The sequence below is a fragment of the Dreissena polymorpha genome, chromosome 3, assembly GCF_020536995.1.
Source record: "Dreissena polymorpha isolate Duluth1 chromosome 3, UMN_Dpol_1.0, whole genome shotgun sequence".
Lineage (NCBI taxonomy): Eukaryota > Metazoa > Mollusca > Bivalvia > Myida > Dreissenidae > Dreissena > Dreissena polymorpha.
In genome coordinates this window covers 54,467,547-54,481,692 of record NC_068357.1, presented here as the reverse complement: position 1 = coordinate 54,481,692, position 14,146 = coordinate 54,467,547, and the positions used below count along the sequence as shown (strand labels likewise).

The following is a 14,146-nucleotide window of genomic DNA, read 5'->3' as shown; positions in this document are numbered from 1 at the left end:
TACGTTCTAGAATCTTATAATAAATAATAAGGTGTTCAGATTAATTGCTGGATTTAGTTTAACTATACACTTGCCTTGGACATTTATAACTTTCAGGCACACACAGTCTTGGTTAACAGGACCATCATGCTATTCGTCCATAAGAATAAGGCATATTTAAAGGATGCCAAAATGGAATCTGAAACATAAAATTTATGCATCAATCGTTGTCCTGAAATTTTAAACGAATAATGAAAATGTGTTATTTCACCCCGACCTACTACTGTACCACTAAAGAATCAAATTCGGCTGAAAACCCATCGAAAGACAATTACTTGAGTGCAAATACACCAAATATAATTTAGGTAACATATCCTACATTATCTGACAAAAAATACATTTTGATACATACTGTATTCACCGACGTTGATTATTTTCGTTATTGCGCAAGAAGAATAAATGTTTACGTTTAACCGGAAGTCATCAGTTGGTTATGCCGAAATGAATTATGGGTTACTGGAATTCAGGGTTGAAAAGGTGTCCAGTCATAACACCCTCTGGACGTTACACCCCTGGTCTTTTCACCCTCTAAGCATGGACATTACACCCACCAAGATATTGATTAGATTAGAAAGGTGTAATCAACTTATGAACCACTAATTGGATTTGTCATGTAAGATGACACTGATGAGATTAATGGTTGCTCAAATTATTTAATTGAGCAGCCATTATTTAAAACATTATTTTTTTTTTCACCAGAATGACTGTAACAATATGCATCTAAACATAAATACTTTTTTTCAAGAATATAGACAGAAAAAACTTGAAGAAATAAAAATAAAGATAAATAAAATAAATATTTAGAATAAACAAAACACAATCTTAATTCATATACATTTTTTTTTATTTCACCATAATGAAATAATAAGCATCTAAATCATAAATAATTTTTTCAAGAATATACAGACAGAAAAAACTTTGAAAACAAAATAAAATAATGATAAATAAAATAATTATTTAGAATAAACAAAACACAATCTTAATTCATATACATTTATTTTTATTTCATAAAGATGCAATATTCTTTAGAATTCATAAAATCAAACAACAACATCTTCAAATTAATTTTAATAATAATGGTGTGAACAAACTCCTTTAATTTTAGGTGTTATTATTACACTTTGATAATTAACAAATTATTTGAAAAGATCAAAGAACAATGTTTTTCACCCCCAAAAATTGTTATTTCCTAATTAACACTGCACATCAATAAGACAGACAAACAAACAATAAAAAACACTTGGACAGACCCCCATTGGACACCCATTAAAGCAGGAACATCATTAATCAAGTGAAGTGTGCCCCATGGTAGGTGTGATCACACCTTAGTAACCTTATCAATTATGTTTACATCTTGGTGGGTGTAATGTCCAGGCTTAGAGGGTGTAAAGACTAGGGGTGTAACGTCCAGGGGGTGTAACGACTGGAAATCGTTGAAAAAAGTCGTAAAAACTGATTTAGGTTTTTTTGTGTGAAAGGACGGGAATTAGTTTTATTCAAGAATCGTTATTTTTAGATGACATGTGATCTGTGGTAAACAAGAAGATGGCTGCAGAAGACGCTGCTATTCAACAATATGTTTTAAAAGTCGGATCCGTATTGGCCGTCGTTGGACTCCTATGGTATTATAGACGAATGATTCAACAAAAGCTGTTCGCATGGTTCATGAATAAAATCACGAAAAGGACCAATCGGGCATTCTACAAATACAAAAAAAAGGTTTTTGCTAGTGTACACAATTATCAACAAGCCAAAAACAGGGATCTCAGCATTCTAGAAGTTGGCGCTGGTTCGGCAGCCAATCTACAGTTCTTTCCAGTGAATACAGAACTGACGTGCCTAGATCCCAATACAAACTTCGTTGGATACATAAAAAGCAACTTGGAAAAATGTAATAAAGTTGTATCAGCGGAGATTGTGCAGGGTTATGCAGAAGATATGCCATTCAAAAGCGATACATTTGATGTTGTAGTCAGCACATTGGTTCTGTGCTCAGTCAAAGACGTGGAAAAGTCACTGAGGGAAATAAAACGCGTATTGAAACCAGTAAGTAGTTTACCTAGATCTAAGGTCTTTGTTAGTCCATATAAACGGACTGCCAGAGCTTTTGATATTTTTTGCTATGGCGGCTCTGGCAGTCCATATGCACCCCTTCATAAACATGGGTGCAGTTCAGCACAGAGAATCCGTGCGCTTCACTTAACAGATGTCGTTCGAGACAAATTGAGGAAAATAATGAATAAACTATATAAACATGTTAAATTTACCTGAATGGCAACCTACGGATGTTATCCTTTGCATGCACCCTATAAAAACACGACGATGTTTCAACACACTTTTCTCGCTGACATGTTCATGTTTAAATTTGAAACAGTGTATTCTGTATCGAATAACACATCGTTATCGACTTTGTAGGCTCCAACACATAACCCGACGTGCAAAATATTGGTGTATTGCGACCTAACCAATATTAGGTCATTTTTCCAATATGGCTGATACAGCTTACGAAAGCAAAACTAAGTCAATAAAAAGCAGTTTTTTATTGTTTTAATGGTACCATTCGTATGAGTTTGTGGTTTACACAGGTAAACGTTGATAAGATCTTGCAGTTTCAGTGTTCCTTAACCATAGCATTGTTGATTAAATTTTGCACCCATGGGCAAGAGCCGGCGCATTGCAACTATCAGCTAACCATTGGGTTATAAAGCTGAGAGTTTAATTATTGCAACTAAGGTTTTTGTATCCTAAATGAAAATTGTACATGTGCATGATTTAAGCAAATCTGCATTTACCAGTCGGGCAGTCATGCATAAAAGTGCATGATCATGCAAAAAATAATTCATGCATTAAAAACTTACAACAAATAATATAGTAGACATAGAACCAATCATAGTCTATATATTATATATCATATATGATTTTTGTGTGTGCCGGATCCCTATGGAACCAATAAGGCGTAAACTCAAAAATGGTTTGGTTTTTGGTAACCTGACAGACTATAGTTTAACTGCCGACTCAAGTTTTTGATGTGAGAAAATCAAGATCTGTTTTTTACAAAAACTTCATGCAACAGACAGTTGTGATTATTTTTTAAATTGCATATACTATAAACGGTAACCCCAATTTACTTTTATTATTAAATTAAGTGTCGTTCTGATTTTAGCACCATCCTTGCGCATTACAATCACACTGATTTAGTACAAACAAGAAATATCTTTAAAAAAGATATACAGCGTTCATTGTGGTTGTGGTTGATGAAAGATAAAGAGTAATATCAATGAGACAGCAAAGCCTTTTTCTGCGCAGTTCTTAGCAGCATCACATGCAAATCAATTACGCTGCCCCAGATTTCGTGACTTACTTCGCATTATTTAATAGATATTATTGACCATATATCTATAGATATAGAACAGAAATACACAAGAAGAATGGAAATTAAATGAAAATATACGAGTTGATGGCCACACACGAATCAACCGTACATATTTGAAATATTAATACGCGCGTTCTTTGAACAGACATGTTGTATTGGTTTTTCGGAATAGTTATTTGATTTGATTGTTAATAGTAACGTGAATCATCGCGCTCATGCTTAATAAATTGGTCGCTATGGTGGAATAATTCTTATCAAATTTATCAAAACTAGTACCTATCATGGAATTATTGAAAAAAATCCTTAATTGACACACCAAAATTATATCGCCGAATATCTGGAATAAAGATATTTCTGACCATGTTCACTGGGTTAACGTGATAGAGTTTATATAATGAGTCTTGTACTGACCGCGAACTGAACTTTATACCTTGCGAGATGGAATGCAATGCATTAAAGTGAGGTCACGATTCCACTGCTTTAACGAAGGTTTGTTTAAAGCTTTATACTTTTATACCTGGATACCTGGACTGTTGGGCCTAAATTTAGCTATGCTGTAGTGGCCCCTCTGATAAATGGTCTCTTCTTTAGAATCTCTCTCTGATAATTACTATTTTGTTAAAACTTCTCTAGAGTGCCCTTAGTAAATTTAATTGTTAATTTATCTTAAATTACAGACGGGTTAAACTTCTTAATGTTCCATTTGTCAGAATTTAGCGACGATTTAAATTGATTAACACTTGTGGCAGCTATTGTTGATTCTTCCAAACTGTTCCAGTAATGAATTGATCTTTGACTAAAGGTGTTGAGTCTTACATTACTTTTGGAATTCTTGCCTCTTAGTTTCAAGTGATGACCACGAAGATTATCCTCAGCCAGATCGAACAATTTTTCCCAGTTTAAATCATCCAGCTTATGTAAAGAATTGAAAATTTGGATCATATCCGCCCTGTCCCTTCTGTACTCAAGTGTGACAAGTCCCAACTTTCGAAGTCTCTGGTCGTATGGTAGATGTGCCACCAATGGCACTAGTTTAGTTGCTCTTCTTTGAACATCTTCAATTAACTTTATATGTTTTTTTAGGTGTGGGGACCAAACACAAGATCCGTATTCTAAGGTTGGCCTGATTAAAGCCTTATAAAGAGGCAGAAACATTTCTTCATCAAGACACTCAAAGGATCTATGTACTAAGCCAAGAGTTCGCTGTGCTTTATTCGTAATGTTTGTAATGTGTTGGTTAAATCTTAGCCGCTTGTCAAAAGTCACACCTAAATCTTTCTCATTTGTGACTGCTTCAATGGCTGTATAATTTCCGTCTGGGTCTCTCACGGAATAGCGAAAGTCACTATTTGAACTTCCAAGGTGAAAAACTTTGCATTTCTTTGCATTAAATGTTAATTTCCATTTATCACTCCAGTCACTTAAGTTGTCTAGGCCAGATTGAAGATTATAACACTCCTCATTTGTTGTTACTGGTGAAAAAAGCTTTGTGTCATCAGCAAAAATCTTAACAATTCCTGATACTATGTCAGGTAAGTCATTGATAAAACACAGAAAAAGTATCTGTCCGATTACACTGCCCTGAGGGACTCTGCTAACTACATCTGTCCATGATGATAAAGTAGATCCTATACAAACACACTACGTTCTTCTAGACAAGAAATCCCTAATCCAATTCAGGACTATTCCTCGAATACCCAACTTGTGTAATTTATGAATCAAATGCCCGTGTGAAACGCGATCAAAGGTTTTGGCAAAGTCCAGCTAAATGACGTCTATTGGTACACCTTTGTCTAAGGATTCTGTCCAATTATCAAGAATCTCTAATAACTGAATAGAGCATGACCTTCCTGATCTGAACCCGTATTGTGCGTCAGAAAATATCTTGTTGTCATTCATATGCTTAACGAGTTTATCCCGGACAAGACGTTCGCATAATTTACACACCACAGAAGTTAGGCTAACTGGGCAGTAGTTTGCTGGCTCTTTCTTACTTCCATTTTTAAAAATGGGAGAAACAATGGCTTTCCTCCAATCCTCGGGAATAACTCCTTCACTCAACGTCTGATTAAATAAAATTAATAGTGGTTTTACTAGTTCCTTCTTAGTTTCGTAGAGAACCTGAGGGTGAATAAAGTCCGGACCAGGTGATTTCTCTGGGTTAAGTGAATTCAAGGCTTTTAACACATCCTCCTCAGACAACAAAATATTCTCTAGTAAATTCCGATTTTCATGTTGAACAATATCAATATGGTCATTTCCTGCATTATCTGGTCCAACAAAGACACTGCTGAAGAAGCAATTTAATGTTTCTGCCATATCAAAATCTGTCTTAGCTTCAGTATTATCCTCCCTTACCAACACGCCAATGGAATCCTTTGTTTTTCTCTTAGAATTAACATATCGTCAAAAGGATTTGCTGCTCTTATTTACTTCATTTGCAATTTTTTTCTCATAACTTCTTTTGGAACGTTTCACAATATTAGCACATTCTTGTCTACACTCAGCATATTTCAAGTAACTATCATGTGAACGTGAAAACTCATATTTTTTCCAGGAGCTCCTTTTCTTGCTAATTGCTAATCTTGCAGTTCTATCCAACCACAATGGTGAATTCACTTGTTTTGAGTTTGACTTTTTCTCAGGAATAAACTTTGATGAGATTTCCAGCAAGGTTGACTTAAAAACAGCCCACATATCGTTAATATTCTTCTCATAAAATAAACAATCCCAATCTAACAAACTTAATTCTGTTTTCATGCCCTCGTAGTCCTCTTTAAAATACTGGCGTCTGACTAATTCCTCACCTAGTTCAGCAACATATAATTTCAAATTACAGCTAACTATAGAATGATCACTTTTCCCCAATGGCGGGTTTATTTCAATTGAATCTTCATCTACCATAGCTTCCTCATTAGTGAAAAGTAAATCAAGGCAACTTGGCAATTGTCCATCCCTAAAGCGTGTACTTCCTTTCACATGTTGAAACAGAAAATTATCCAAAAAACAGTCAAAGAATTTGTGTCCATCTGAACCAATAGCATAATCACATGTTGGTATTGACCTGTTTGTTTTCAGTGTTTGGAAAACGAATTAACATACCATATTTTGGTCAAAACGAATATAAGGATAGGGAACAACAATATTTATATGATCTAAAATATACATGTACGTGATCAAAGAATGCAATACGGTAGTAATAACTAAATATTTAAAAACAGCATTTAAGTACAAAAGCTATGGCGCTGACAATCTTCTAAATGTAAAGAGGCACACACAAACTGTATTGATGTCGTGAGTTGAGTGTTAAACTGTTCTATCCCTCAAGCCTTTTTATAAGAGATAAAGTAGATTTATGCTGAACACACATATAACATCATTACAAAGACATGGTCATGTTTCCAATGTTCTGGTGGTATGCTCAAATCAGCCAATTTAATAAATGAAGTGTATTCATTCGGATCCAGCCGCGGGAAATTTTATTTGAATTTTATTGGACACTTATAAAGGTCATGTAACATGTAAGGTGAAAATCTGGCTTAGACAGCTACGCCCAAAAAATAAAACTGACTCTCTGAACATCTTAGGCTTACTGTTGCTCGATTGGTTATTGTCGGCTCAGGAACTACTTACATGTAAATGTACAGCGGGTACTCTTATGTGTACTTAAATGATCCCCCGGGTACGGAAAATATACTGAAACGTACATGTATGAGCCTTACTATTACATCAGCACTGGCATTCTCAACCAGGCACTACAAGTCCATTAAGACCATGGAAGCTAGTCAAAATGGCGCCAGGTCAAAACGTCCCCTAGTCTAAACGGCCCAATTTTGGTCATGCAGCCCCAATATTGATATTTCTTTTTGGTCAAAACGGCTCCAATCTATAAATTATATGAAAGAACTCTGTACAATATTTTATTTTTATGCCCCCGGTAGGGTGGCATATAGCAGTTGAACTGTCCGTCAGTTAGTATGTCAGTATGTGTGTATGTCAGTATGTCAGTATGTGTGAATGTCAGTCTGTCCGACCGTCCAAAAAAACCTTTAACATTGACCATAACTTTTTCACTATTGAAGATAGCAACTTGATATTTGGCATGCATGTGTATCTCATGGAGCTTAACATTTTGAGTGGTGAAAGGTGAAGGTCCAGGGTTTTTTTTGGCCCGATTTTATAGCCGAAATTCGGCTATGTTCCCAATCCCAAAAAGTATACTTTTATTCCCAAAATGTGGCCAAAAATTCCCAATCTCCAATTTTTTGTTTTTTAGAAAGAAGTCTCTAATGCGTCTTTTATCTCAATTTTAATTCAATTACATCTAACAGAGTATTTTATGATTTTGTTCTTTTAATTTGAATGATTATAAAGAGTTATATCAAATTTAGTATTTCCCTAATCAGTGGACTTTTCGTGTGGAAAAAAAAGGCCAACGAATTTATTTTCCCAATTTCATGAAAATGCCGATAAAATTCCTAATTCCATAGCCATGGGCTATCTTCCCAAAAAGTGGGAAAAAAAACCTGAAGTTTGAAATCAAATTTTGTTAAATGAGTTTTTGAAAAAACAGGATTCCAAGCATATTTGCAGTATTTTGGTCATTCATTATTTGCAAAGACATTGTGGATCTGCAGGATAGTTAAATTAAATTTCACTTTATGTTATTCAACCACTAGGGACATAAATGTACACAATATTTTAGTTCTATGGTCAATTTAACTCTTGTCTAAAGAAAAAAAGTAATATAATTATTTAAAAACTACCTGTGAATCCGTTTATTTTAAGTCATTACCAGAAACAATCCTTTTTTTGTTTTGGCCTAGCCGAATCTTAGGAGCATCATGACACACAGTAAAAATAAAACAAAATTCAGTCTGGTCAGCCAAGATTTTTTTTTGGCCCGATTTTATAGCCGAAATTCGGCTATGTTCCCAATCCCAAAAAGCATACTTTTTTCCCAAAATGTGGCCAAAAATTCCCAAATAAAAATAATTTTTTTTTTTTTTTTTTTTTTTTTTTTTTTAGAAAGAAGTGTCTAATGCGTATTTTATCTCAATTTTATTTCAATTACAACTAACAAAGTATTATATGATTTTGTTCTTTTAATTTGAATGATTATAAAGAGTTATGTAGAATTTAGTATTTCCCTAATCAGTGGACTTTTCGTGTGGAAAAAAAAGGCTAATGAATTTATTTTCCCAATTTCATGAAAATGCCGATAAAATTCCCAATTCCAAAGCCATGGGCTATCTTCCCAAAAAGTGAAAAAAAAAACTTTCAGCTGGTTTATGTCACATTACACTAGTGTGTACATGTATTAGTAATACTAATAGTAATAAAAGTAATAATAATATTAGTAATAATATTAATAGTAATACTAATCGTAATAATAGTAATAGTAATACTAGTAATAATAGTAATACTAATAGTATTAATAGTAAAAGTAATATTAGTAATACTAATAGTAATAATAGTAATGCTGATAGTAATATTAGTAATACTTATAGTAATAAAAATACATGTAATATTTGGCACGCACAGGTGAAAATATTGCAGCAGCATTTGCATTTCGAATTTAGCTGGCTTCTTGTTAAGGGCGGAAACTGCAGCGAGTTGTTTCGTTTTGATAACAATATCTTAATGAAAACTCGCATTATTAGTCTTCAGAGTAGAAACTTTCACAGGTGTTTTTTTTTCGAAGTTCTGTACATTTTGGCCGTGTTGAAAAATGTTCTGATCTGTTTAAAAACATAGCAGCCATGTGGCTGTTGTCCTTACATTGCTATAGTGAAATCTTTTAACACGCTAAACATCACATCTTTGGCCAAAGCAGTAAGAAACTTGCTTAGAAAATTTGTTCTTGTAATGTTTTAGCAGATTTTGAAAATAGCTCTGAACTAGTAACTTACTAATACATGTAGATTAGTACTTTGCAGTTGTAACTGCATGAACATCTTGATCATTTTCATGATTGCTCTTTTTTAAAAGTTGAAGTATTTTATGTACACAGTATCTTCCAATGGATAAATCAGTAAAAATATAAAATACCAATTGTTTTGTAGTTCTTTAATGTATTAGGTGTATGCATTACAAACTATGCTATTCTGAGGTGTGGGCATTAGAAATGTCACTATTTTTAGGTCTGTTGTGGTATTCCAGAAACATCTTAAGTCATTTCTTAAATATTTTCACTTAAGTTCACAATAACAATGTTTTATAATTCTTTGTCACATAAGCAAACACGTGTGTTGTTGATTTTGCTTAAATAACTTTGTCATAATGATGTTATTTTAATATAAATCCTGATGCGAAACTACATGTATTGCAGTACAAACTGAAACACTTGAGAAAATTTCCCGATTTAAGGATGCTTCTGGAATACCACCCCAGTGCATAAGAAGCAGTGCTATATTTAAAAAAAGTGCTGTTGAGAATATGTTCTATGTATTTACAGGGAGGAATGTTTGTATTCTTGGAGCATGTGGCTGACCAACCAAAGACGTTTATCTGGTATTCACAAAGATTCATGAATCCACTGCACCGAACATTTGCGGACGGATGTGAAACAATGAGAAATACTGATCAGGTGATTGCAAATGCTGGTTTCAAGAAAGTAAACATTGACAATTTCAAGGCAAAAGGATTGCCATTTTGGTTAAGACCATGCATTGTTGGAACTGCAAGCAAGTTAGATCATTCAACTTGAGTGTTGCATTATGGTATATTCCATTAGTTTCCTGAGAGTTATGAAGTCTTTTAATGAAATTTTTTCCAAACAAGCATTTTTTATCTTTAAATTTTATGCATTTTCTTTTTAAGCAACCCTTTATATCGAAATGTAACACATGTTTAATTTTAGACAAGCATTTTAATTTATTTAGATTTTTAATTTTCTTTACTTTTATCATATATGTAAAAAAAGGATTTATTTTTAAGGCAAATTATATATTATAAATTACATTTTTAAGTTTTTAATGTGTGAACATTACATTTTAGTTTTGCTTTTTAAAAGTTATCTTTAAAAAAAACATTTAGGTATGAAGATTTTTAATGTAAATAGATTTTAAATTATTAAATGTTTACTTGATTTGTATTTGATGTCTATTTTAACTTTTCGTTATTCAATGTTATCATAATAGTTTTATTTAAGACATATTTATCATTGTAATTATTGAAAGTGTTTTTGTACATGTACAGAAATATTAATAATTTGTAAGATATTAAAGGGGCCTTTTCACGTTTGGGTAAATTGACAAAATTGAAAAAAGTTGTTTAAGATTCACAAATTTTCTTTGCAGTTATGATATTTGTGAGGAAACAGTTATACAGAACATTCATCATGCTCGAAAATAGCCATTATATGCATCTTTTGACAATTTAAAAACCCGAAAATTATAAGCGATGCAACGCGAAAATATTTAATAATTTGGAGAGTTCTGTTGTTGTCGTTATATTTTGTGGATTGCTTACATTAAGTATAAAATACATCTGTGATTGTATCCGGATGGATGGCCGAGTGGTCTAAGTGGTTGACTCTTTACTCCAGGACTCCAGCAGTCATTGGTTAGAGCCGATGAGGATTATCTTTTTTTTCTTTTTTTAATTTTATTCTTGACTTTTTTAATGGAGCTTTTTCTATCAAATGTTTACATTTGTCAAAATAAAGCATTTAATGACAAACTTCAAAACATGCAAAAAACTGTGAAAAAGCCCCTTGAATATATTTGTAAATTAATTTCCATTTAATAGCAAGTTTTGTCTGCATGTATTAAAAAGGGTTTACAAGTTTTTTTAGCTCCACTGGCAAAAGGCCAGCGAGGCTTATGTCATGGTCCTGTGTCCGTCATGTGTGCGTCAGTGCGTCCGTGCGTTAACTTTTTCTTTAAACATCTTCTCCTAAACTACTGGTCCAATTCTGATGAAATTTCTCAGGAATGTTCATGTGGTGAACCTCTTTCAAATTTGTTCAAATTATGCCCCTGGGGTCAAATTTGACCTTGCCCCGGGGGGTCATAAAATTGAAAATTTTCTTATATAAGGTCTATTTTGTGCAAACTTTATAAATCTTCTTGTCCATAATCACTGGGCCTAGGGCTACCAAATTTAGTATGTAGTGACATCTTATAGTCCTCTACCAAGTTTGTTCAAATTATGCCCCTGGGGTCAAATTTGACCCTGCCCTGGGGGGTCAAAAAATTGAAAATTTGCTTATATAAGGCCTATTTTGTGCAAACTTTAAAAATCTTCTTGTCCATAACCACAGACAATCCGAAACTCCGTCGGACCTACGGACATGTCCGACATAAAAAGTCAAGGGCCGATCGAAATTCTTAACTCGTCGGCCCGGAATGTCCGATAAAATATTTTCAGGTTTTTACAATGAAAATCAAGTTATTTATAGAACATCGGCGGACTTTGCCGAACATGAAATACCATTGTATTCGCCGATAAGTTAACCCGCTTTTGATTGGTTCAAAATCATCTCGGCGAAAATCGCCCGTGTTCGAAGCTGAATTTTTTTCCGGAATTAAACAAACAAGTAACGGTGGTTCCCTGCACTTTTGCGATGAGTAAATGGGGGAATGCGTAAAGCCGGGATCGATTCGTTTAACCTTCGTTCGACACGTTTTTTCGACCGAGTTAAGTTCGCGACTTTTTACAGAAGACCAAACAAGTGCTAGGCGTTACCTTTCAACAGAGACGCACGGAGTTCAACGGCAATTATTAATAATCAGGTGATTTAGTTTTCATTTTTCTTATTTTGTATATTGCATTTTATCCGTAATGTGGAAATTTTTAAATATTTCAAAACCTGAAAGTCCTAAAAGGCATGCAGACGACGATTTGCAAGCGCCCACTAGCAAGTGGAAAAAGTATGAGGATAAGCGCCCCCCTCGTAAATTTGTTGAATCGTGGAAGACAGGCAGACCATGGTTGTCATATAGTCCAGAAACTGGTAAAATGACATGCAAGGTCTGTCTGGATTATTATGGGGTGGGTGGGGGATCGAACCATGTTAACTTAAAAAATATGAACACATTTGTTACAGGTAGTACAAATCTTAAAATTGATCAGTGGCTGGTAAGTTCACTACATGGACTGAATAAACTGTTTTGCTAACAATATACTATTTATCTGAACTGACAAATGACTCTTTATTGAACTGCTGTTGGTAATTTGTTTCTTATTTTCTACCTCCAGACCACAGGTGGTTAGCGTGTGGCTATGCTATTAATTAGTGAAAACATCATTTTGAATGATAAATAATCATATTATAACGAAAAATTAACTTTTCTGAAAAAAAATATTTAACTATCAAATATATATATAACAAGGTATGCAACTCAAAATCAGCCCAAAACGGGGTGCATCGCTTTGAACAGCCATATCTTCATCAATTTTGCAGCGATTTTCACGATCTCGGTCTTATTCAACGCAGAAATGAATTTCCTTTCTGGAAATGTATATGTCTTGCAATATTTTTACAAATGTTGGGTCAACTTTTAAGAAATAACACGATACACAACACGCATGACCCAGTTGACAGTGATCATGTATTCTTTATGAATGAAATCTCCAGTTGTAAAGACACACCTCCGCATTGGACCAATGAAATCACTCGTATGTTTAAAATGTCAGTTAGTTGAAATGTATGTAAACAAAGGTTTCAAACGGCGCTGGACAGTTAGTTTTGATGCAGAATGTAACGACAAGAACGGTAATAATGTTTTTTCATACGTTTTATTGAATTATGGTATCGAACTACATGAACTTTATAGGGAAGTTGCCCTTTACTCCGTGAAGATTTCAGTCTTAAAGACAGCATGATCACTGTCAACTGGGTCATGCGTGTTGTGTATCGTGTTATTTCTTAAAAGTTGACCCAGCATTTGTAAAAATATTGCAAGACATATACATTTCCAGAAAGGAAATTCATTTCTGCGTTGAATAAGACCGAAATCGTGAAAATCGGTGCAAAATTGATGGAGATATTGCTGTTCAAAGCGATGCACCCCGTTTTGGGCTGATTTTGAGTTGCATACCTTGTTATATATATATTTGATAGTGAAATATTTTTTTTCAGAAAAGTTAATTTTTCGTTATAATATGATTATTTATCATTCAAAATGATGTTTTCACTAATTAATATCATAGCCACACGCTAACCACCTGTGCTCCAGACTGCCTCTATCAAACCTCGTGGAGGGAGAAGAATGAACTATTGTAGGTCCAAAAATGTCAGCATGATAAGTGATGAAACAGTGGAACATGTTGAGGATGAGGAAACAAGTACAGGTAGGATATCTGTTTGTAGTGATTTTATTGAATATTTCACATGTACTCATAATCATTACTTACCAGTCTTGCATTGACAAATTTATTTTATAATCCCTAAACAAATTTGTAGTACATTTTATCTTTTTTTTCCTCAGCACATACCACCACTAACGAGCCAGAGCCTGGGTTGATGATAGATGAGGATGATGAAGATGAAGCTGAGGACGATGACATACACCTTTTAAATAAATATGACACTGACAGTGATTATTGCAGCGACTTTCAGGCTGAGGAATTTAACATTGAAAGAATAATGTGCTTCTCCAAACAATATGATTTAGATTAACATGATAACATGATAATAAAAACACTGTGTCTGTATTTCTAACTGTTACTTTTTTGTCTCAGTTTTTAGCCGGATTTTTTTCGAAAAAATCTCGGCTTATAGATTGA

General features: G+C 33.8%; 2 protein-coding genes and 1 long non-coding RNA gene across 3 annotated transcripts in view; 2 read left to right on the top strand and 1 right to left on the bottom strand.

Moving 5' to 3' along the window:
- LOC127874199 (epidermal growth factor receptor substrate 15-like 1) overlaps positions 1 to 449 on the bottom strand; it is a 105,071-nt gene extending 104,622 nt beyond the window's left edge. The window contains exon 1 of the mRNA XM_052418413.1: positions 392 to 449. The gene's annotated coding sequence lies outside the window, so the exon portion shown is untranslated. The remainder of the gene's footprint in view (positions 1 to 391) is intronic.
- Positions 450 to 1,490: 1,041 nt separating this feature from the next.
- LOC127874212 (putative methyltransferase-like protein 7A) lies at positions 1,491 to 10,869 on the top strand. Its single transcript, XM_052418443.1, has 2 exons — positions 1,491 to 2,085; positions 9,870 to 10,869. Exons 1-2 carry the CDS (start codon positions 1,585 to 1,587, stop codon positions 10,119 to 10,121), a joined length of 753 nt encoding a protein of 250 aa, XP_052274403.1. The 5' UTR covers positions 1,491 to 1,584; the 3' UTR covers positions 10,122 to 10,869.
- Positions 10,870 to 11,674: 805 nt separating this feature from the next.
- Positions 11,675 to 14,074, top strand: LOC127874218 (uncharacterized). The gene is made up of 3 exons (XR_008046699.1): positions 11,675 to 12,150; positions 13,597 to 13,711; positions 13,849 to 14,074. It is a non-coding gene; the product is annotated as an uncharacterized LOC127874218 (long non-coding RNA).
- The last annotated feature ends 72 nt before the right edge of the window (positions 14,075 to 14,146 follow it).